This window comes from Clinocottus analis, unplaced genomic scaffold, assembly GCF_023055335.1.
Source record: "Clinocottus analis isolate CAN_PGR_092001 unplaced genomic scaffold, fCliAna1.0.p SCAF_8, whole genome shotgun sequence".
Taxonomy (NCBI): domain Eukaryota; kingdom Metazoa; phylum Chordata; class Actinopteri; order Perciformes; family Cottidae; genus Clinocottus; species Clinocottus analis.
In genome coordinates, this window is record NW_027176240.1 from 15,644,987 (window position 1) to 15,669,135 (window position 24,149).

Sequence of the window (24,149 nt, forward strand, 5' to 3'; positions counted from 1 at the left end):
GGATTTCATTGCACTGACTAACCGCAACCATGGCTTCGAGTGCAGCTGCAGAGTAATTGCAGAAAACAGCCACAGCTCTGAGCAAACACAGCCTCCGTGCTCCAACCACCAGGAGGTTTGTGGGCAGTCTTGCATCTCGAGAAAGCATAGTCTGTAGCATTGCATGGAGCATTCTCTGCTGCAGTAGATTCCTGCTCCTGCATTCACAGACTGTCACAGCTGCTTCACTGCGCATGATCACCTCCACCTGCGCTTTCCATCCTATGACGAGCTCAAACGTCAGCTATGAAAACCGCTAGTGGGAGGATGAAATACATCACCAGCCTAATAATGTAACAAAGTTGACACGCCTTTTATGTATTATTTATTAGATGTTAGCTGCATTTCAAATTGCATACTTTTTCATTTGACTTTCAGTACTGCAGTTACAACGTTTGCTCTGTTGTATTTGGTATGCATTACATTGGGACCAATGAATCCGCCAAACCATCACACCTTTGACCCTCTTGCTCACATTTCCCCTGCACAGATGATAGTGGGTCAGAATAGTCGGACAAGCTTGCTGGCTTGAATTCTGAACAATGCAACCATCTGTAGGAAGACATCCAAGTATCTCGGGTGTACTGCGTTTGATCATTCTAAATGTGTTTCTGGCATGCTGAATAGTATGGTAGTATGGATATTTGAACACTCTTTACCTGCTCCTATGATATTTGAACACTCTTTACCTGCTCCTGAATGTGAAGTCTGGAGAGGACGTCGTCATCAGTGAGGCAGCGGCAGATGTTGTCGACACAATGTGTCGACAACATCTGCCGCTGTTGTTTTACAGTTTAAATGAAAGAGGAAACTGCAATAAAGCTTCTCCTTTTTTTCTCTGCTGTTTGTGTTTTAATAGTAAAAGTCCCCGATGATCAGCAGCCTTTTATGCATAATATTTATAAATAAGCACATGGATATCAGTTTTAATGCTGACTATGTGAACACATATAAGCACATATTTGATAATCTAGTAAAGCATGCAGGCCGACTGTAGGCCAGAATAGTGGATGTTGGTTTAACACAAAGCTGAGGAAAATCTGTTCAGCAAACTTTTAGTCACAAATTAAGCTCCCGGGTTTATCTCGAGTTTAATGTTGTATACTGATGAAGAACTTAAACCCAAGTTCTTCCTAAAAAAATGCCAGATCAATAAATTTAAAACACATACAGAAAATCAATTAATTAATTAATTATTAATCAATATATATAGAACAACATATTTTTCTTTTGGGCATGCAGCTATTAGTTGCAGTTATTAATTGCTTGAGTAAATTATACTTGACGGAATAGTCATTATTTCAAGAAGTATATATATAAAACCTTAATTATTTTTAGCACATATTGGGCTGACGTGGTGCAATTGTCTGTGTGAAATCAGAGAGACACAAAGGAATTGAATACTGACCACAATAAAGTTTAAACGGTGGTTTTGGAAAACGAAAAAATAAAATTACAAAGTTCACATGCAAAGTTTGGACAGAGTTGAAGTGAATACTGGTTCCTGCCGACAGGGGGTGCTCAAGGACGCGTCTCGCCCCCCAACACGTCACGAGGGAGTCGGTCGGGGCTCCCAGTGGACAGCGCTGCTTTCCCAAACACCAGTTAATAACCACAACCGACTCGACCTGAAGGTAGCTAACGCATATTTCTCCTCCGATACTGCCGTCGGTTAGCGAAGCCGTTCGTAACTTTGCCACGGTTGGACATAAACGCCGCTGCGGTAACTCTTGCGGGCCGTTTTTTTTAAAATGTTTTACTCAGTTCACGTTAGCTAGCTAGCTACTACATATAGCATTAGCCTAGCTAGCAACAGCGTTTCCCTCCTGGGCACTTGGTTGGAGCCGGACACTGGGACGCTGTTATCGTGACACCTTTGCTGGTGAAGTGGAGGTTGGGAGGCCAGTCGCTGTCGCTCACAGATGTGTGTTATTCCTGTCGTACAGCTAACGTCAGTTAGCAAGTGCATGAGGCGTTGACTGGACTGTGTTAACCGTGTTGAAGCTCAATGTCACCGGCTGTAGATTAGCTTTATCAAAACACTATCTGTGCGCCCGCAGTGTAGCTTATATGGCCCACCCAGACCTCTGGTGCAGTGCACGTGGATGTTGCTGTATTTTAACTAAGTCGTAATGACTATTGAGCCATTGTGGCCAAGTTGTCAGTGCCATGGCTTGTCATCTGACGTCAACAAAGTCCTGCTCATTTGGTTAGGAGGGTGTCAGCCACCTCAAACACGCACTTCTTCTCAAAGTCTACGAGACGAAGAACTGCTGTTTAATGTGCAGGAAACACTGCTAGTGAACCGGGCTACTGCATTACAGACGCGGCAATGTTGCCTTTACGTTGCAACTGTGTTGTCATTTTTGAGAAGTCACTTGTATCCATGTGGACGTCTTGAGTTTACATGGCAGCTTTTACAACATGCTCTAAAAAAATAATTGCAACAGAACTATTACTTAACTAAAACCTGCCTGTCGACGAGATGCTGCCCGTGTTGCTCCACATGAAGTGTTGAATGGTCTTCTGGGGGTATATTTATAAGAGCAAACAAAGGTTGGAGGTCAGCGAGTAAGTGAGTCATTGAGACGGAATAAGCGGTGGGGGGCATGCAGGGTTTACAGACACAGGTGCACTTGCCTCCTGCGAGACACGCAGGTAGTGACTGAGTACTTGCTTGTCACATTAGACTTGCCTTAAAAACTGCAGGCCTTTTTCCACATGCTTTTCTGTTGGTGTTTATTTTTGATAACATATTTTTGATTTTCAAAAAGCCAAGTGACAGTTTCACTGTTCTTTTTTCAAGACATTAGAAACATGTTGCTGAATGTATCTCACTGATATCAAAAGATCACTGAAGCCGTTTTTGTGAAATGATATTGATATGGGATTTTTATTGACGATGTATCGCCCAAAAGGGGTTGTATATTATTTATATGATTCTATTTTTAATATGTTTGTAGTGCAGTGGGAGGTTACATGGATGAGAGTGAGCAGAAAGAAAGAGGAGTGGTAGATGTAGATCTAATCTCTTCTTAAAATACCCTCCCAGCTTCGATTATACCGGGGCTTGTGAGCTTGTCAGCAACCGCAGAGCTAAGCAACTCTTCGACCAAGAGGACAAACAGTTGCCCTTTGTGTTCTCCTTTATTTGCCTTTCCTAGTTTCCCCACAGTTCTTCTAAGCAGAATGTCATTCCTTGTTGGATTGACAGGTTTCAACAGTGTTGGCTTGATGGGATCCAGGCAGGTGACAAAGTGATGGCCTAAGGACTCGCAGTCACAGAGGTGCTTGCGCGTGGAATGTTGCGCTGGTCGGTGCACCTAGAAGGAGGGCCGCGGAGAGTCAACCATGCTGCTGTGGCGGTGGGGCACAAGGTGTACTCCTTTGGAGGCTACTGCTCTGGGGAGGACTACGAGACACTTCGTCAGATTGATGTGCATGTCTTCAACACAGGTAGGTGGTGATGCTTTGATATAGGGGTTCTCAATAGTTGTGGATATTTTGAAAAATCTTCAAATTAGACAAATGAAATCTGAGAATAAACTGTTGTTTTTTTTACCTTAGGAAAACTATTGTGGGGCAACAACAGTAAATCAAAAAATAATACAATTTGCAGGTCCCAAGAGTACTTGGGATCAGACTTGTTAATAAAAAGTGATTCATCTGGATGTCACTGGGACCCCAGTTTACATATGTTTGTAAAATAATCTTATCTGCTGTTGGTTTCTGTTTGTATACTAAGTAGGTGAAAAGGCACGTTCCTTTTATACCCTAAGGTCTAACTGTTATGACACTTATGAAAGTATTCTTTTTTTCAAATTTATGAAATGAGAATGAAAGTGTTTCAGTGTTTGTCAAACCTTCCAAACCTTCAGCTGGAATTGAAACCAAAGTGTGTCATTGCGGTTTTGTAAAGTGTTCTGTGTTTGCTGTTTTTCCGTTGCCACCTCACAAACACAGGTGTTTTCTTTAAATGTGTCGCTCTATAACTTTTATAAAACTTCTCCCTTTTCTTATTCTGTGTGTGTGTGTGTGTGTGTGTGTGTGTGTGTGGGAGAGGGGAGGAGGGGTCGACCACCTGCTTTAGGGTTTTACAACTTCCAAAAGTAGCTTGAGCCTACTTGCCGATGTCGTGCCATAAAAATAAAAGAGCGGTGGCACCAAACCTTAATAAAGATGCCTTTTTGCTGATTGGAATAGAAACGGGACCACCTTAGTTATTGTTTTAGTATTTTATCTTGTCACTTGCTTTGTTCCTCTTCTCTTTGATGTCTATTTTACAGCACAGCCGCCTGTGTTTTAAGTCCTTTTGATTTTTTTCACCTTTGTTTTCTTGTCTATGTTCGACGATATTTTACTTTTCACCTTCTGTTTTCAGACTTTCAAGTAAGCGGCTATCGAATTCAAGAAGATGTTTCACGCTAGGTTGCATCTTGTCTTACTATACAGAAGGTTTAAAGAACACTGTCATTTCAGACAGCTGTAAGAGCTTGTGTGAAATGTCAACACTGACCTATATTTTCGCTTCAAAACTGAATCTCTTGCGTTGTACACTGCCCGGCCAAAAAAAAGGTCACACACACTAATATTTCGTTGGACCACCTTTAGCTTTGTTTACGGCGCGCAATTGCTGTGGCATTGTTTTGCTAAGCTTCTGCAATGTCACAAGATTTATTTTCATCCAGTGTTGCAATAATTTCTCACCAAGGTCTTGTATTGATGATGGTAGAGTCTGACCGCTGCGCAAAGCCTTCTCCAGCACATCCCAGAGATTCTCAATGGGGTTAAGGTCGGGACTCCATGTGTGACAATGATGTCTCGTTGAACCACAACATGAGCCTGATGAATCCTGGCATTGTCTGCTTGGAATATGCCCGTGTCATCAGGGAAGAAACAATCCATTGATGAAATAACCTGGTCAATGCTGAACTTAGTTGATGCTGAACTTAAACCTGACCAACTGCAGCAATCCCAAATCATAGCACTGCCCCCACAGGCTTGTACAGTAGGCAGTAATAGTTAAATCCAGGTGGCGTAGCTCACAATTGATTCTCGAATTGTTATTGCTGCTTTAATACTTTTGGCTATCTGAAAATTGCGTTACTATTGTACTGCATCCTGTATTTGTAGGGACATTTAGTTTGGTGTCGCGGCTTGTCTCGACTTAATATTATCAGACTCCTGCATTTTGAGGTTGTCTGTTATATAACATCCAACTAACATAAAACAAAATGCAGATGACAAGTTACTTTTCAACTGTGCATTGAATGAAATGTAATTATTGGCATATTATAAAAAAGTGCAAACAATGTAAATAGCTAAAGCAAAGTCCCTGCCAGACTGTGTACAAAGGTTGTGTTTAATACATGAGTATTAATATGATTGGAAAGATGTCTGTAAGTTTACTGTACAAAAAGCAAAAAAAAAGTCATTAAAAGAATATTTATTTCTATTGTAGGAGTTAAATTATTGAACAACACTAACATATTATATATATATATATATATATATATATATATATATATATACACACACACAATAAATTTAAGACTGGTCAACTCTCATTTTTGTTTCTCGAAAGGATTGTTTATAAAAACATTTTTGAAGGTTACAAGTGTGAATGAAATATATATATATATATATATATATATATATATATATATATATATATATATATATATATATATATATGTGTGTGTGTGTGTTTGTTTTTCATTGATATTTAATTGATAATTATTTAGGATAGAAATATATAAGAGCATTATGCGTCCACCTTTACTGTTTCAGTCATTTAAAAAAACAAAAGTTGTTCATTAGATTGTGGCTTTACTCATTGTATGTCATGATTAACTGAGTGAAACATACTCAATGTACCTTTCTGGATGTTTTTGTGCTTCAGTGTCTCTGCGCTGGATGAAGTTGCCTCCTGTGAGGATCGGAGGAGGGCATGAACGTGCCCGTGAAGTGCCATATATGCGCTACGGCCACACCGCTGTGCTGCTGGATGAGATTATCTACCTCTGGGGTGGTCGTAACGACACAGAGGGGGCCTGCAATGTGCTTTATGCCTTTGATGTCAGTAAGTTGACCTGCATCGAACTGACACCGCTAAGTCCTAGTTTGAGGCTGCGTTGTCTTTGAGATACCTGTTTGCTGTTATGGTCGCAATAGCGATAGGGAGAGAAAACATTTTTTTACTCCATGGAGCTTTCGCACATGACACAAGGGTTGGTCCCTCGCAAGAGTGCTAAGAGTTGATATCAGCTTTTACTTCTTCATAGACACCCACAGATGGTTCACACCCAAGATTTCAGGGACCGTTCCAGGGGCAAGGGACGGCCACTCCTCCTGTGTCCTGGGGAAGGCAATGTATATATTTGGAGGCTACGAGCAGCTGGTGAGTCTTCGTCACTCTTCGCTGTGGCACTTGCTCATTGAACATTAAAACATGACTAAATGAATCTTCTCTGCTCTGTCTTAGGCGGACTGCTTCTCCAATGACATCCACAAGCTGGACACCATCACCATGGTTTGGTCTTTAATCAATGCTAGAGTGAGTCAATTCTTTCTTTTAAAGAAAATGTTGTGCATTTATTATTCACGCCCCCCCAAAAAAGAGGAGCACAAAGCACTCGCTCAAAGAAACACAAAAGAATGGACTTGCAACCTGTTTGGTTACATTCAAAGCACAGTTGGAAATCGACAAACCATTGGTTATTACAGCTGGTTGGCAGTACTGCTACACAAGCATGCAGTGCTCAGATTGGCTGGATACAAAGGCACTAAAATGTAATGCAGCTCCCTGGTAGGTGGCCAAGTACAAAAAGCCTCACAGAGGATTATATACACTCCCCTTTTGGAAGTGCCATTTGTATTTGCATGCAGTCAGTCTGTTCACGTGATACACTCTTCTTAAGTACACATCAGGCGTCGACACCAGTGCCTCGGCTGAACTAGTTTTTGTTTCTAACTTGTAACATTTCGTCATCAAGAAGATTACAGTTTGGTGCTTACATATTTAGTTGTCCATGTGACTGAATAATAAATTGTTTTGCCATGTTCTCAGCTCTGCATTCCTTTTGTAAAATAAAACAACCTGCTGCACTTTTACTCAAAAAACAGTTTACTCAGTTAATAAATATGTTTTTTTTATTCCTCCACTAATTTAAAGTCTTCAATACGTCTTGTGTGCTCACTATTTTTCCTCGATTGGCCCGGCCGTTTGAATTATTTCAATTTAGTTTTGTTAAGATGGTCTTTTTTTTTCAACATTATTTGTATAATCTGTTTGTTTTCTGGTTTGCTTTTTCGCCCACTGCTCTATTTGTAAAACAAGTTCTACATCGTGCTGGACTGCAGCATTTATGGGTAAACAATGGCAGCACATTCTGGAAAGGAAGGCGTGAAAGGCTTTACCAGGGCTAAATGCACAGGGAGTAGAGGCTCAGGCTGTTTTGTACCGTGGAAACAGATTGCATTTCACCTGTATTTATAGTACTCTTGTAACCAATGACAATACCAAAAATATTCTGAGATCAGTGTTCCCACTAAATTTCGTACAATGTCTCTATTACTGGCCATTCTTTTACAAAACTGGTGGTTCGAGAAAAGTGGAGTGTCTTTGTAGTTGTGCTACGTATTACACTAGATGGCGCAGTTTACCCACGGTTGCTGTAAACTAAGCCTCACCTTTTGGGAGTGTGAAAATAAAGCTTTATACCCGTGAGGTCGGTCCTGGATCGACTGCTTTATGTTCCGTTGCTCTACTGAAAGTTTTATAGAGTGTTAAAGTATAACGGTCACACATCATCTGCCCCTCTCCTCCTCTTCACAGGGCACTCCAGCACGCTGGAGGGACTTCCACTCGGCCACCATCATCGGGACAAAGATGTTTGTGTTTGGAGGGCGAGCAGACCGCTTTGGTCCCTTCCACTCCAACAATGAGATCTACTGCAACAAGATCAAAGTGTTCGATACACAAACCAACTGCTGGCTGAGCACACCTCCAACACAGCCTTTGCCAGAGGGACGCAGGAGTCATTCGGCCTGTAAGACAAACGCACACATAAAATCAATATGGCGAACACAGATTTAGAATTTGTGAAGCACTTTTAAATGCTTGTATTGTATTTCAGTAGACCAGAATCCTAAATTGCTTTTATTCTGTCCTTTTCAATAAGTATTTAACCTAGAATGAGTTTAAAGATGAGAATTGTGAGCCCCAATGTTGTAGCTCAACATTTCAGAATACAATCTGGTTGTTGGGAAATTCCTCATCCTTTTAGAGGTTGATGAACCGGCACTCATCATTAAACATATAGTTAGTCTAAATAGTCTAAATTCATTTTTTTCCTGGGGGATAACTGATGGAATCAAATTTCAAATACATTTTTTTGATTATTCATTTGTGTGTAAATTGCAGTCATTTTACAGTGTGACCTATCTCTATTTCATTCTCAAGCATGATTAGTTTTTTATGTTAGAGTTTTTGAAATGAGAATACAAACTGTGTTCATACTTATATTAAATGTATTCAGGACAAGATTGGCTGTTTTTCCCACATTGATTAAACAAATCCAGTTAATTTAACAGATGCACATGGTTCAGTTTACTGCGCTGCAAATGTCTTGACCGGGATGATAGATACAGACTGGTTAATTGATTTGTTTTTATGTTTGGTCAATTGATTTGTTTTTATGTTTAGTTTCTTACAACGGGGAGCTGTATATATTTGGTGGATACAACGCCCGTCTGGACCGGCACTTCAACGACCTCTGGAAATTCAATCCAGGTGATTCACCGTTTTTATGTCTGTTTTGGGGGAAACCGTGTCACGTTGCTATCAAACACCGTTGTAAAGTGTGCCATTCCCAGTAGCGTGTCTTCGCTTTGTGCGTAGTACATGTGTTGAGCTCCCCGCATTAATGAACGTTACACCTCTGTTAAGGAAACGTTGCACTGGAGACGCTAACTCGTGTTGACCCGCATGAGACTCATGTAGACGAGGCCCTCCTCCTCCTCCCTCAATGCATCATTATCAGTGCTAGTGGCTAGCTGCTTCCTTTTTCACTGTGAAATACACATGGCCGGTCTTTTTGCCAGAAACATGCAGATTTAAGAACTGACAATAAATAAGTCTCATTCTGCAGATTTATTCTGAAGTTGTTTTCCGAAAGAGACATTGAAAGAGCATGTTGTAATACCTGGGGTCTATTGTCTATACAATATCTTATAATATTAATAATAATAATAATAATATAGTGACTGACAGTAATAGCAGTTGTTATGATTGCCATTGCTGGTGAAAAGGTGCTCTATGGTGTTCAATCAATTAAGGTAGACTGTTGTTTATTAATATGAATATGCATTAATATGGTCATGACAATGGACAGAATATGTATCATAACAGTTAGCATATCCCCACTGATCATTAACCTTTCCAGATTTAGCATGTCACATGCTTTTTATGAATGAAGATGTACCGTGTACGTCATTGGTGAACTGGGTGATTTGCGGTAAACTTGTGCGTTGCGTCCACTAGATGGCAGCACCTACATATTCAACAAAGTCTGAATGGCCTGTTGCTATAGAGATACAATGATGCTGTTGGCTCAGAGTGTGTGAGACATTTCATCCTTATATGGAACAACTGAGAGAGCTCCAACATCGTCACTCATATTGCACTTCTGCCGAGCAGAAGAGAGGATTCATTTCTATTTCTGTATGGAAAGTTTTATGTTTAAATGAATGCTAGGTTTTGTTTTCTTGTTTTAATCACTCATTTTCATCCCCTTACCCCTGGGCCTTGTGTTTGTGGTTAGATATAGCAGGAAGCTGAATGAACTGGAGGCACTAAAGGAAGCACTAGTAGGTTTATGTTACTTTTAAGTGGCTGAGAATTTGTGTAGCTGCTACAATGTCGCCCACACCGCTCAAGATTTGTTGTGCTGAAAATCCCTCTTTAGAGCTATTCAGGGTCTTCTTTTCCATCATTATTTCTAATTATTGCTATTTCAACTTTATTCCTGTGTTGTGTGTGTGTGTGCACACTGCAGAGGCCTTTTCCTGGACGAAGGTAGAGCCCAAGGGGAAAGGCCCATGTCCGCGGAGACGGCAGTGCTGTTGTATGGTCGGGGATCGAATCATTCTCTTCGGAGGAACTAGGTAAGGCACAAAATATTACTAATGACGAATGCTCCCAAATTTTGTTTGTTCGGTTTCCACAGTCATTATTCCAGTGGTAACATTTGTCTTTTCTATTCCTTAATAAAGTATGTATTATTTAATTATTTTATTTTTGAAATATATCAATAGTTGTATATTTTTCCAATTTAGGTATATTAATCTGGAAAACAGTTAATTTGATGTGCTCTGTTTTTTTTTGTGTACATTTTGCATTTTTTTTCTTTCACACTCATATTCAACCTAATACTTGAATAACCCCTTCAAAAAACATGTTTCAGTTGTTAGATTGAAGAATGTGTTTGTATCTTCACTCAAGACCCCATTGTTTCCCATTAGCTGCAGAAGGACATGAAAGCCAGCTTCAGGTTACATTCAACATTGTCACTTGGTCATACAGTTGATAACGGGGTCTTTATTGTAAACTTCAGCTTGTTGTTGATGCGTCCAGGTGCTTGTAGGAAGACATTTATCCTTATTAATAACATATTGTATGCTTTTAGAAGACATCCATGCTGGTTTAGGAGTATGATTTAGCTATAATTTTCAGTCTCATTTCTTCAAAAAGTTCCTTAAAACTAGTGTTGCAAAGCTGCAATTTATTCCTGTTGGAGCAGTACGAATGTGTCCAACCAGTTATAAAGGTGACACAGCATTTCCAGTGGCATTCAAAGCTCCAGCTTTGGAATCTGCAACTTCTTCTGCTCCCTGACATGTTTGACTATGTCCTCGGTGACAGGGCCTCTGACCATGGTCTGTTCTTTGCAAGATGATCTGAATGTTTTCACACTCTTACTGCTTCATTGAAAATGTCAGATTCTTAGAACTGATATAAACACTGGAGCCAGCATATTGAAAACAGAGCTACTAGTTTTTCCAGGGACAAGCTATTTTTAAATAAATGTACAAAGATATTAAAATAAGGTGAAGTGGTTATTATATTAAGGACTATCTCTATCAGATAAAGGGATTAGCTCAATAGTTCACATAAATAGAAGAAAAACTGCCTAATAAGTTCAGAGGTTGGCTCAAAATGGGAACGTCACCAACTTCTTTCTTTAAAAGCACTTCAATTCTTATGCTCTTGACTCTTCGTTTGTCATCCTAATCTTTGTGAAGCACAAGCTCTCAATAAACACCACTCTGTGCTTATGGAGAAAAACGTTCCTCTCTTTTTCAATATGCCAAATGGAGGGTCTGGCTCCTGTAGACAGCAGCCTGTGATGATTCCCTTGTTGGCCCTAAGACAGTAGTGATTGCCAGAGGTTCGGAGCTGGTAAGGAGCCACTGGGCTGGTGACGGGCTTGTGATAGGCCAGTAGCCAGTGGAGTAATGAGGTAGCTAACGGCATTAACATGGTCCAGAGTATCCCGGGCTTGAGGCTACTGTTATCAGCATGCTGTGTTATCAGGCAAACCCCACTGGGAAAACCTGATAGTGGGGATCGGGAGGCTGTGGATAAGAGTCCTCTCAGCCCCACTACGTCTACAGGCCCTCTAGTCCTAAAGGCCTCTGGCTGCTGCTGGATTTGTTTTCTACTGCTTCGTTGGGCGCCACATCACCAGGAGCACACAGTAATACACAAGTGTAGTCTCATCCATTATGCAGCAGCGTTAGTGCAAACCTGTCATTCTTACTGCACTCCAGCAGATCTATTTTCAAAAGGCTACCTTTCATATGAGAATTAGTAATAAAAAAATAAATATGCTGCTTGTAAACGGAAGAAATCAAAAGTCAGCAAAGTTATTGATATGAAACTCCCAAAAATATTAATACAAGATCAAGAATTGTTGTACATTGTTTGGTTTCTCGCCAAGATGAGTCCAGGGGGGGTTTTAAGGAGTCATGATTTCCTGTTGTGAGCCGATAGTGTTGGAAAGGGAGTGTCTTTGAGGCCACTGGATTGATGGAGGGTGATGGCTGAGGAGAGGAGGAAATCAAACACAGTATCTCCAACATCCTGTTTAAAAGGAACAGGGCAGTTTTTTTTTCTTCTCAGTTTTTTTCTTCCCCGGGGCCATTGCAACTTTGAAGCTGTTAACATATATTAATGAATGCCCACAAAGTATCTTTACAGGCAGAGAACTTTGGTTTGTTTGCGTTATTTGTAAAGTAGGTTGCTCAGTTGTTGTAAGTCTGCCAAGATGTTTCCTGTTACTGTACAAATCACAGTGTGATCCTTGCAGGCTCTAAGCAAGTTGGCCACACAGGTTTTCTTGCCCAGCGTTGCACGTTTGTTGTTTACATGAGTGCGTCTAAGCCTCTTACACACAGGAACTCCCATAAGCACACGCACACACAACCTAAGACACACAAACAGACTCCAAGCAGCTTCTCATCACACTCACACATGTGTTTGCTTTCTTCTCTGTGCTAAGAAATATTCCCTGTTCAGATTCACTTAATGTTTCAATTTCCGCCTTGATTTGCACTAATTATTAGATTTGACTAAGCAAGTATTTTTCCAATCTAATTTAGTGTGAACATCGTGTTAATAACCAGCATTTACTGTGTCTCCTGTTGTTACTTTTACATGACCTAACAACACCAGGGCAGTTAAAAAGTTATCGTGCCTGTCTCAATGCAGCTGACAAATGCTCGCACATGCCACCATGAATTATTTGCTGGACACCTTGCTTGTGTTTTTTTTGTGGGACTTCTCATTTTGGTAGGTCTGCAAAGGAAATTGTGTTCAAATTTATGGTCCACATCTCGTTTTCTTGGGTTAGTTGTCCTTTCATATTGATCCAAAACAGAACCCCTCTGTTGATACTTCTTTTTTTTTCAGTTTATGATATTTATTTTACCTGCAGGAATTTGTTCAGGAATAATTTATTACTTTAGTGAAGGACACTAAAGCTATTAAGTCAGAGAGCCCTCTGCTTTCAAAGGGGGCACTTTGGACCGGACATAACACCGAGGTGTGTTAACAAAACATCAACAGCGTGACATAGACTCCAATGAATAAAAAAAAGCAAAACAAGAGGCTGTGAGTGCCACCTCCCAGTGTTTAGTATTGGATGTAGATTGAATGAGCCTTAATGATTTTAACATTGAATTTGTCTTTTTTTGGCACCGTTAAATTGGTTGGCATTAAACAGGATTACATTCATTATGTTCTTTGTTTTGTAAGTATGTTTTTTCGGGACACACTCGCACGAGTTTGCGTTTGCGTATGTGAATGACAGACTGGGCATTAGTGGCAGTCTATTGAGTGCCACTTACGTCAGTGTAAACAGGCCTGCTGAGCTGCAGAAAGGCGCGAAATTCTGCCCCATCTCTGATTTATGACCTTAGGGAGCATTCTTTCTCACAGAGTGCAATTTGATATACCCTCAGAGCCTCTGCTACACTCATTTACTGAGACCTGCTCACTGCCCCACGAAGGACGGCCCGTGCATGACTAACTCCACCTGCACTGACCTTCACCTACGCACCCAGGCAAAGAGCAGCGGACTCTGCTAAACCCTGTGCAAGTTTACTTTTCCCTAACCGCCTGAGGAATTGAACGCTGCTAAAATTGAGTTGCCACAGAGATTATGGATATCCCGCTGAGAGTATGTTGTCATTGTTGGCATTCGTCACGCTCTGTGTATAATTGCTTACGACAAGCCCAGGTTGGGCTAAATCTGTACGCATTTTAAGCTCGGGAACCGGGCATCCTATGAGGGGCAGGATATGAACAAGGACATGACAGATTGGCATGCTGGGAGCAGACAGCTTGGAATCCTCGAAGGGGAATCTGGCACTGGCCCTTGAACTACTTGGACATAACCACGTGTATTCATTCCATTGTATTTCTATGATATATTTTTACTGACAAGTGACCCTGACGGCTGCAATGATGACTGGTTTAAATCACCTGTTTGTGGTCTGTTGTTACTCTTGATTGAAGGCTTGCCTTTCTGTTGTTTGGTCAATGGAAACATCCCAGAGGAGGGCAGAATTTATGTTTTGTGCCCTTTTAGGACTTCAGCACCTTCATGTGGACTGCTGATGATGAGTGTTCTTCAAAGGGATTTTAATTGCTTTTCACTGCAAGTAGCAGAGACCAGTGGCTGTCGGTTTCGGTCTAACAATGCCAAAGTGGCCTTGTTTTATGAATAAGTGTCTTTGATGTCATCACTGTGCTTAGGCAGGCCAGATAAGGTCTGTGGTCGGGTTGGGTGATTGGATGAATATATTGGTGGTCTTTTTTTTGTTGGCATATTTTTGTATCTAACTTGATTGATTAATGGCTTATTAAGATTATATGTATGAGATTTCTGGGCGTAGAAATAAATCACAAGTGTTCGGTCAGACCAGTTTTAAAGATGTGCGATTTCTATTGGAAAGAAAAGCAGTGATGGCAAATGTGAACATGTTGATGTCACCACCTACAGCCAAAGAAAGTACTTGCTTCTGCAATTCTAACATGTGCGCCACCTGCTGGCCGAGAGTGTTTATTCAGACGCTACTGTTGTCTTCTTAATGTACCACATGTCAGCCAACCAGAGGCCTGCAAACCCAATTTTGAGATTACGGGCACTGCGTCGCAACAGTTGGATGATATTTACTGGCCCGAGTTTTCTGCGCTTTTCATCAATAACACTGATGTCATATGTCTGATGATTTTTACAGCCTCAAAATATCTCTATCTCTGGATCAGAAAGTTAGTACTTCCGGTGTAGTGTACCATTTGTTTGTGTTTGTACCTCGTGTCTCGATGCGTTCACGTGACTTAGTGACTCACAGCTCCTCTTGTTGAGCTGACGTCAGAGTGGTGCACATGCACACGCAGACGATCGCCTTTCCCTGCCAGCATGAACGCATGTGTTCCATTTGGCAATAAGCACACACAATATGCACAGTCACTTGGCAAAATTAGCAAAAGCATGCGGACTCCTTTCCTAATATTAGAAAATTAAATATTGGACCTCATCTTAATGTTTGTTTAGTTTTGAATCACTTGTTAATTGGTGGAAAATGCTAAAAAAAAAAAAAAAAAGGGGTGTTTTTTTTAAGAAGCAATGTAAGATTCAAACTGTCAGTTGTCCTTTATTGGTTTTTCAGGTAGGGAGAATGTGTGGCTCTGAGCAAGGGTGAGACTACATAGCAGGTAATCTCCCCGGTAGCCAAAACATCCCTCCCCAAAACCGCTTGTTTAATCCACCCGAATCTCACCGTGATATTTAATCCGTGTGGAATTCAACTGGTCATTTCAAAACAGCCCGCTGTTGAGCCGCAGAGTCCAGTGGTTTTGTTTGGTAGATCAGGAAGGTCAAAAGCCTGGTGCCTCGATATCACCTACGAGGGCATTTTGCACCTTATCAATGACTGAAAGCTGTGCTGTTATGATAGTGCAGCCGGTTAAAGTGTGGCTTGTTATCATTGTTGAACCTGACAGTTCAAATGTTAGACTAAACACAACATAGGATCAGGCCAAACTAATTCTGAAACACTTTATTTTTCTTATCCGGCATTGCACAAATGTCCGACTTTCTGTTTTGATTTTCAGTAATTCTTGAACATACACTTTCACACACGTGCACGTTCTGCACATCCATAGTATCTTCAGGTCCCCCGCAGGGGAACATGGCTCCATGAAACACGCCTATCAACACACCACAGATTGTAATGCCACACACATGTTGTTGCTGGCCTTCAGTGTCAAAGGGTAGGCTGCAGAAGTTTCCTTTATTAATTGTCTGTGCGCATGTGTGTGTGCACTTCGCAGACTTGAGATAAAACCTGTCAAACAGTGGAGATGACCCCAACAGGACACGGGGCATCCCGCACGTGTCAGGACAGGACCTCAGGGCAGCACAGCTACACCGTGATTTACTCTTCAAAGACAATCTCATGATAGTATTTCATTTGCATCTTAACCCTCTTTAACCCACTAACAGGCTGTATACATTGAGGAGTCACAGGGTTGAGTGGTACACAGCAGCTCAAATAAACAGCCTGCATAGGCGACGCTTTGTGATGCTGTTGTCCACATCAATTCACATGTCTAAATAGTAGCAGTTTAACTTGTGATTTACTACTGTCATCACAAACAAAACACCTCTTGAGGGTTTTTAGGTCCCCTCTGTGGAACAATGCCCTGCTATATAGACAAAGTTTTAATAAATGACAAGCAAAACATTTACCGGAATAGTATATTTGTTTCACAGTTGGCAAACCATGTTTAAACAACCCTTCTTGGCAAAGGAAGAGACTTTTCTGAAACACTACAAGGCTTTTTTTAGTGACAGAGAATGATCCAGCTAACATGACAGGAAACACTCGTAGCCATAAAAAAGCAGGATATGAGGAGATAATCACTTGGCTTGAAAATGTAGCGAGTTCACTAATGAGCTGCTCTGACAAAATATAATACAATTCCTTCATTGTCATTGCATAAAGTACTGCAGCAACAAATAGCAATCCTGACAGTGCATTCACACATATCAAACGGTAAAAAAAAAGAAGCAGAATAAAGAAAATTAGTTTGTTGTGACCTAAAAACAGTAAAATAATTGAGATATTGCACTTTTGTACAAAATAATATTCTACAGTGTGATTTAAATGTAAAACATCTAGATGTGCAGTGTGCGATATATACAACAATTGGAATTCAAGAGATAAATTGGTGGTCTGGAGCCGCTGTATGGTCGTCAGTTTTTTCGAATATGAGTGTCTCCTATTAGGCGGCTGACCTTGAAGCGAATCTTCAGCTGCAGGTGAAGATGGGGCCTCGAAAGGAAGTAACTTATTTTTCCAAAATGAATCCGCCAGCTATAGAGGAACATTTGGCAACCCCTTCAGACTCCCTCTCCCCATACATTAACCAGCTGTGTTCAAGGTCCTGAGACCTTATTTGATGTACTCTTCCTCACGTTTACAGACAGCTAGGCTCATAACAACGTATCCTGACAAAAGGGACTGCATTTGTGTTTGCTTGAGTGTTTCTCTCACCATTCCACCACCAAGTCCAGCTACATTTTGTCCACAAGGATCGCAATTTGAGATGCATTCTTTGCTAGCTGGCATCTCCTTTGTCTAATCTGAAGCCAGGCGTCTCTTTCTCTGGGAGCCAGCGATAGTTTGTGTCTCACCCTCTGCATGGGGCTTATGTCTGGGCAACTACAGTCTTAATCCACTGTCCAGCCACTGCCCAGGAGGGGGCACAGATAGCTCGGTAAGACGAGGTGACAGTCGAGATTAGGTGAATAGAACTTGATGGGAATCTATCGATTGGTGATAACCAAGTCTATTAGTCTCTCTGTTTTTTACTCAGAAAAAACAAGGGCAAAATAATTTATGCAACAAATGATCCTGACTACAAGCAGTAAATTACTTAATACTTTGTAATACTTGCTTGGCTCTGTGTCATTGTGTGTTTGTGACTAAATCTCAAAATGAACGGAGTGTTTTCCTCCAACAACATTCGAGACCACTACAACAGTCCTGCCACAATCTTATATTGATTATTGGCGAAATTATTTTTTTAGAGTAATGTTGAAGTTTAAAATTGCTGTCAATTTTTTTGGGTTATTGGTCGTACCATCACAACTTTTCCCCTGTGTTTTTCCTCAATGGTAGAGTTTCACTTAAATAATTTGATTTCATGTCTGGCCATCCTGATAAGGTGATCTGCAGGAAGTTGTAGTGTGTGATGAGTTCCTGTGAGCGAGGTGGTTCTGAAGGACCAAAGTTCAATAGGAAGTGGAGAAAGGAAAAGGATGCAGATCATATTACTCCAAGAATGAGGATATGGTCAATGAAGCCACTGAAGACATGCCTACGACAGGACCCAGATATACTGTTTACATCTGTGTTTGTGTTGCTGATGGGAGCTCAATCGTTTTCTTGTCACTTTGCGTTGTTGCTGTCTCTGAAAGTCCTTTTTTTAAAGAATTTGAAAGCAATTACATTCTCGGACATTTGAGACAAGTTGGAGTTTCCAGGCTCTTCATTGTTCCCTCATTACTTTTACGATGTAGGTCTTTCTTCTTTAGGTTTTAGACCTAGCTTTGGATATAATGAGGTCAGGCAGGCAGTGCATTGCTAGAAAGAACTGGCAATTGGGTGATTAGACACCCTCATTGAGTGTTGTTTGAAATAGCAACCAGTGTTTTTTTAAAGGGGGAGCAGCATCACTCTGCCCTCATTTAGACTGGGAACCAGCACTGCTGGAGGGGGAGGAGAACTTTCACACATAGCGATACTTTGCTGATCGAGTAACAAAGTGGCCCATCACACACCAGGATGCCACATAAAGTCGCTCACTGCGACTTTCCCGCTTCTTCCAGCCTATCGGACACTTCTTAGCACCCTTGCTCTTCCCTTCTTTCACGATCCCCTTTGGGCTCTGGCTCTTTTGCGGTGACCAATAAAGCATTACCATTCACTAATGTTCTGCTGAATTTCACACCCAGGCCGACGTTATCCATGAGCATGCGAGAAAGCCTCGTACCAAGGGACGCAATCTTCATCTTTCACGTTGCCCTCTGTAAAAGCATCCTCTTATCTGCACCCTTTCGCGCGTCAGCATCCAAGCCTTGTACCCGCTCTCCATGTGAGCCTGCACAGTAGTCGACGGCTTCTGCAGTGTGCTCTTCAGATAGAGATGCTACTTTTCGTTACCTCCGTGATGGAGACAGATTGCTGATGTTGGTGTCCAAGGCAACCAAGTGTTTCAGACTGAAGTACGAGTAAATGTCCTCTTGTCAAAGGTACCGTACGGTTCAGTGCCACCATGAAGTTGCTGACCATTGTGCCCGCACTTAATAGAAGATGTTGTTTTTGTGGTGAATTTTTTACATATCAAACTACAATAAATACAACTATATCCATATATATATATATATATATATATATATATATATATATATATATATATATATATATATATATATATATATAATCTCAATTTTGTCATCTCATAGATGCAGCTTTCTGTATTGAAGTTCCTATTAGTTTCTTTCTTTTTGATTTTCTCAAACCTTTTTAATCACCCCAGTGATGTTACGGGGTGGGGGGGGTCTTGGGTGTTTCAGGGTATTCTGATAAAGGCCCACGACGTAAGCCCCGGTGGATCCCCTCCTGTGGGGGCAGGGGGCGTAATGACTTCCCCAGCTGGCCCCCTGGGACGACTGCGCTCGTGCTCTGCACCTCTCCTGGCTGCTTTAAGCCACTACAGTGTTTGTTTAGGAAAGATTAGCAACGTAAAACCCTTACAACATCCTGAACACGCAGCAAAGGGAGACGCAATGGAGAGGACAGCGGAGAGGAGTAGAGATTGATGGGTTGAGGGACAGTGGAGAGAAGAGGTGTTTTGTGCGGCAAGAAATAAATGAGAATGCAAGTGAAAGAGAAAGGAAGCTGCAGTAAATGTAATGGTAATAATTTAAAACAAGTGGTTTCTGCCAGAGTCCTTCAACAGTACTCTAATGGTGTCCTATGGTCTTTGTTTGGACACATGCCAGTTACTGAATGCGCCATGCACAGCCAAAACCATCCTTCAAAGCTATTTTTAAGGGCCAAACCTGGCAACCAAATTCTTAAGTTATTCTCCATGATAGATATGAATAGACACTAAACTGCTTGGTGAATGCACCTGTCTGGCTGAAGCTGTCCTCTGGGTGGTGTATATTGTCAAGTGCATTTTTACCGACTAATCTGAACAGGTCTCGGTGCGCTGTGGATACAAAGCAGTGATGTGCATCTTGTACATTTACAGGAATGTACTTGCTGCCTGAAAAAATAAATTACCTTAAGATGTTAGCTGAACTCTGCTGATACTTTGCGTTGTTTTTCTACCTTATCCTTCTAAGTTGCCATGTTTTGTATTTTAATTGCTTGATGGGAAAGTGGTGACTGAAGAGTGTTAAAAGCGATAGGTGTGTGTGTGTGTGTGTGTGTGTGTTTAGCCGTGGCAGGAAACAGATGTGCAGTGATATCAACGGCTGCACAGGTCTGGGAGACTATCAGCATGGGTCAGCCTGCCGTCTCACTGCAGTGATACACTTCCTGTGGGCTTAAATCATGCCAGGCCATGATGAAATTTTAAAAAAGAGCACTCTGGTTACAGCACTCCTCTTTTTAGGAATAATTTGTGGCTCCATGATTATGACTCCTAGTGATTAAAGAAAGGTAAGAGTGGACGACAAGCTAAATGATTGGAGGTCTGTTGGTAACTAATTGTTGGGAATTCTAGGAATGACTTGAGAGAAGAAACAATAAAGTTGTCCCGTTAAGCAGTTTAGTCGCAAATACAACCTTGATAAGTTGTGGGGCTCGTGCTTGTGATAACGAACAGGAAGTTTAAGGAGTTATTGTTGTCCTCCTGGATAGGTTTGAAGCTCTGACCGCTTGTAAATTAAAACATTCTCTTTATTCTCTTTACAGCCCCTGTCCAGAGCAAGGAATGGGTGACGAATTTAACCTCATGGATCATTCAGACCTGTATATCTTAGACTTCAGTAAGTATTCTTGGTTTTATCCATGTCTTACTTGTTAGTGTAAGAAGGTGTGTATTCGTCCACATGCAGATATTCAGTCAGATTCATAACTCCCCACTTGACCCTATGTCGCCTTTGTAAGTAAGGAAGTATTTTCAATAGAGATGCACCAATTAAAAACATCAGTTTTTCAGCTGATTTCAGGTGACCGGCTCTTTTTGTCGGTCACATTTGCACATGTTTCGGCACAGACGATAACGTCACAGCCACATGCACTTGTCACAACTGCAAGTCCAACATAAGGCTCGGACACAACTCGGTTAATCAGACATTTTTTTATATCTTGTCATTTTACTGCTCAGTGTCTGCCTCGTCCCAACTGTCTCTCCCTAGCGGTCCTCCTTAAAATGCACCCAATTGTTACTGGATGTTATTATGATGCGTTCAAGTTGTGTTCAGTAATAATAGATATTGAAGGTAAATTTCAACGCTATAAAGTTAAATGTGTTCTTGTAAAATGTAGTTTTTGGTGAGATACTTGAATAAATACAGATGTTTGAAGGAGATGTTTTCACAGACATGTGAAATAGTTTTGATGGGAAGTTATGACCCGTTTAACTTCTTACATACATCATCAAATATTTTAATCGATATTTAAATGAATATATAAAAAATATGTCCCTAATATTTGAATTCCGTGTTTTCTACTTGTAACCGCTATAGATGACAATACAAAGTATATATTTTTTAAATTAGAGACGGTGATAAAAATAAAATAAAAGGTTAGTCTGGAATCTTGCTCTCAAATATGTATAGTTCTTGGAAATAAAATTGAAATGGACAAAAATCAGAAATGACAGTAAATACGTTTAAAAGCTCAACCAAGACAATGGGTGAATAAGTAATGTTAAGAAAAGGCTATCCTGTGGTCTCCTCGGGGCATTTTATAAACTAATATCTTCCTGACACCATTGCTAAATTTCTTACCCTGGCCTTGTCCCTGCTTGGTGCTATCGTATGGGGTACTTCCGCCTCTTGCACTACCAAATATAGTCGTTTCCTCCCTGCACTGGGGTAGCCTGCAATGCTGTCGGGTCACAGCCTGTGTAGGCGGGCTTACACAGGGACGCAGAGACCGTACGGGACTGGCAGTACTCGGTGGCATCCCCTGTGGCATACACTTCCACGTGCCAGTCGCGTGTGCCTTCACACTGTTTGTCACTGGACATATGGTGGAGCAGACATGACGGTGGCCATAATTGAGAGGAAGTTTGTTATAAGATGATTTGTGCACCAAGGTAATTTAACACTGTCCTCATAAACATTGTTGTCCGTTTCATCCGTTTTTCTGGGCTTTGTTAGAAACAAGCCTGTGACTCATTACACTCTCTTTTCTTTTCAGGCCCTAATTTGAAGACGTTATGCAAAATAGCTGTTATTCAATACAGTCTGGAGCAGTCAGGACTCCCACATGATATCAGGTCAGCCAAACATCCTCTTCTCTGACATTAGTGCTATTTGGTCATAGCATTGGCGTAATGTTGTTCATGCAGTTTGTCATTGTTGCCGCCACTCTGCCTCTCCCAATAATAAGGCTGTAATTCAAAGAGGCAAATTACAGCTCATTATCCTTCATTTAACCAGTAGTACGTTTTATTCAGGCTTTTGTCTGACTTTACTTCAAACCCCCACATGTAACAGCTTCTTGGTCAGCAAAGTCCAGCTGTCAAAAACAATGTAACTCCAAGTAAGAAGTACAATCTCAATTTGGCTGTTGATTCATTTTGCATCATTGGAAAAATGACAAATTCACCATCTTTAGGTTCCAAAAACATCACTGCTTAATAAGAAACTATGCTGGAAAAATAATGTCTCAGAAGCGGCTACTTAAGACGCATCTATTTTATACTATGATTTCCAGTTGCGTGCCACTAATGGTTCTGTTTATTCGTATTGGACAGGCTATAACAGCAGGAGTCACTGGCTCAGTAGCTACAAGAGTTCATGTCACTTGCTGCTTGAACTACGAGTGTGCAGAACAAAGCCATATTATTTAGAGGGACACGTCCTGCAATTTTCTCAATCTTGAAATATGACTAATCATTAAATTATGAATGTATTATTGTAATATTACAACTATGAAAAAGGTTTCTAGTACCGGCTGACTTATCCTTCCTTTTATTTTGGAAAAATCCCCCAAAACAAAGTTTTATTAACTCTTTTTTGTTGGGCTTCACATAAGAACAAAGTGAGCTGGCTATCCTGGTGCCTCTCACCATAGTGGAGATAGATGAGCAGTCTTAATGAGCAGCAAGTCACCAAAAGTCAGAAGCAGCTCCTGGATTATTTGGGGCTGTAGCCTCGGACATCCAAAATCTGAGATCTGACTGAAAAATACATTTTTATTTTAACCATTTTTTTCTTCTATTTCTTCTCCAAAAATAATGCATACACATACAGCCACGGAGTGGCTACACACATGCTATCCGAGATCCAGATTTTTTTTTTTAAAGATGCAGTCCTGTTGGTGCGGCATAAATTTAAGGCAAACATTGCTGCCTAAAGAAACATTTAAATGATTAAATAATTGTTACCCTGTCACTGAAGTTTTGACACTTGCAAGAGAGACTCAAAAGTTTGAGAGCACCTCTTTTAAAGTACAAAGTGTGTTTTCACCTCCTAATATGAAACATGATTGGGGATAATATTCATGCAATCATTCCATTTAAAGCATATTTTTGATAAGCATATTATTGAGTCCTCATTAGGCAAGTGGAGGGTTTTTTTTAAACACATGGAACGTAATACTAATTACTCCCCTTAAGCGTTTAATTTTTCTCGCACCGTCACTGTCACCTTGTACACTCCCCACTTTGCAGATGTGTTTCTAACCCTGAGCGCCTTCGTCGGTGAGGTCACAAGACTTTGGTCAACTCCCTTTGCCCCTCACTGGCATCTCCAGCTCCAATGCCAACCTCCTCTCTTAAACACACACGTGCACAACAAAAAAACGAACAAAGCGATTGAGTGTGAAACCAGAGCCAGTGATAACAATCTGGAGCTCAACCTCTGACCTGTCAGCAGGTCAGCACTAGACCCCGTTGTCAGGCCCTGCTCCTGGTTCTCGTGTTACAGCGGGGCCTTCCCTCATCCTCGTCCACATCGTAGTGCTTCTAGCCTACAAGGGGGGTGAGAGGGTGAGAGCAAATGTCACACAGTTACTTGATTGAATGTCGTTCTCGTAGATTTTTTGCGTCTTGGCTATTTCAAACCATAAATGTCCAGTTGAAGTAAAAAAAAAAAAAAAAAGCGTCAGGATTGAGAAGTAAAGACATCAGCTGCCCAAAATACTCAAACCACTAGTACGTTTCCAACAAAATCCAAAGTGGATTTTATATGTCTTGTCTTAGTGGATTTAGTTTCCTTTCACCTGTCTTATATGTAGTTTAATATTATTTATGCAAATCTTTTCTTTACAAAATCAATTTTTTTTTC

At 40.9% G+C, this 24,149-nt stretch overlaps 1 protein-coding gene across 1 annotated transcript in view; it reads left to right on the forward strand.

Moving 5' to 3' along the window:
• The first annotated feature begins 1,581 nt into the window (after nucleotides 1-1,581).
• klhdc3 (kelch domain containing 3) overlaps nucleotides 1,582-24,149 on the forward strand; it is a 24,077-nt gene continuing 1,509 nt past the window's right edge. The window contains exons 1-10 of the mRNA XM_068568145.1: nucleotides 1,582-1,673; nucleotides 3,254-3,495; nucleotides 5,942-6,121; nucleotides 6,324-6,439; nucleotides 6,524-6,595; nucleotides 7,877-8,090; nucleotides 8,747-8,833; nucleotides 10,098-10,206; nucleotides 20,602-20,675; nucleotides 22,057-22,135. Coding sequence (XP_068424246.1) covers nucleotides 3,342-3,495; nucleotides 5,942-6,121; nucleotides 6,324-6,439; nucleotides 6,524-6,595; nucleotides 7,877-8,090; nucleotides 8,747-8,833; nucleotides 10,098-10,206; nucleotides 20,602-20,675; nucleotides 22,057-22,135 — 1,085 coding nt within the window. The 5' untranslated portion in view covers nucleotides 1,582-1,673; nucleotides 3,254-3,341. The remainder of the gene's footprint in view (nucleotides 1,674-3,253; nucleotides 3,496-5,941; nucleotides 6,122-6,323; nucleotides 6,440-6,523; nucleotides 6,596-7,876; nucleotides 8,091-8,746; nucleotides 8,834-10,097; nucleotides 10,207-20,601; nucleotides 20,676-22,056; nucleotides 22,136-24,149) is intronic.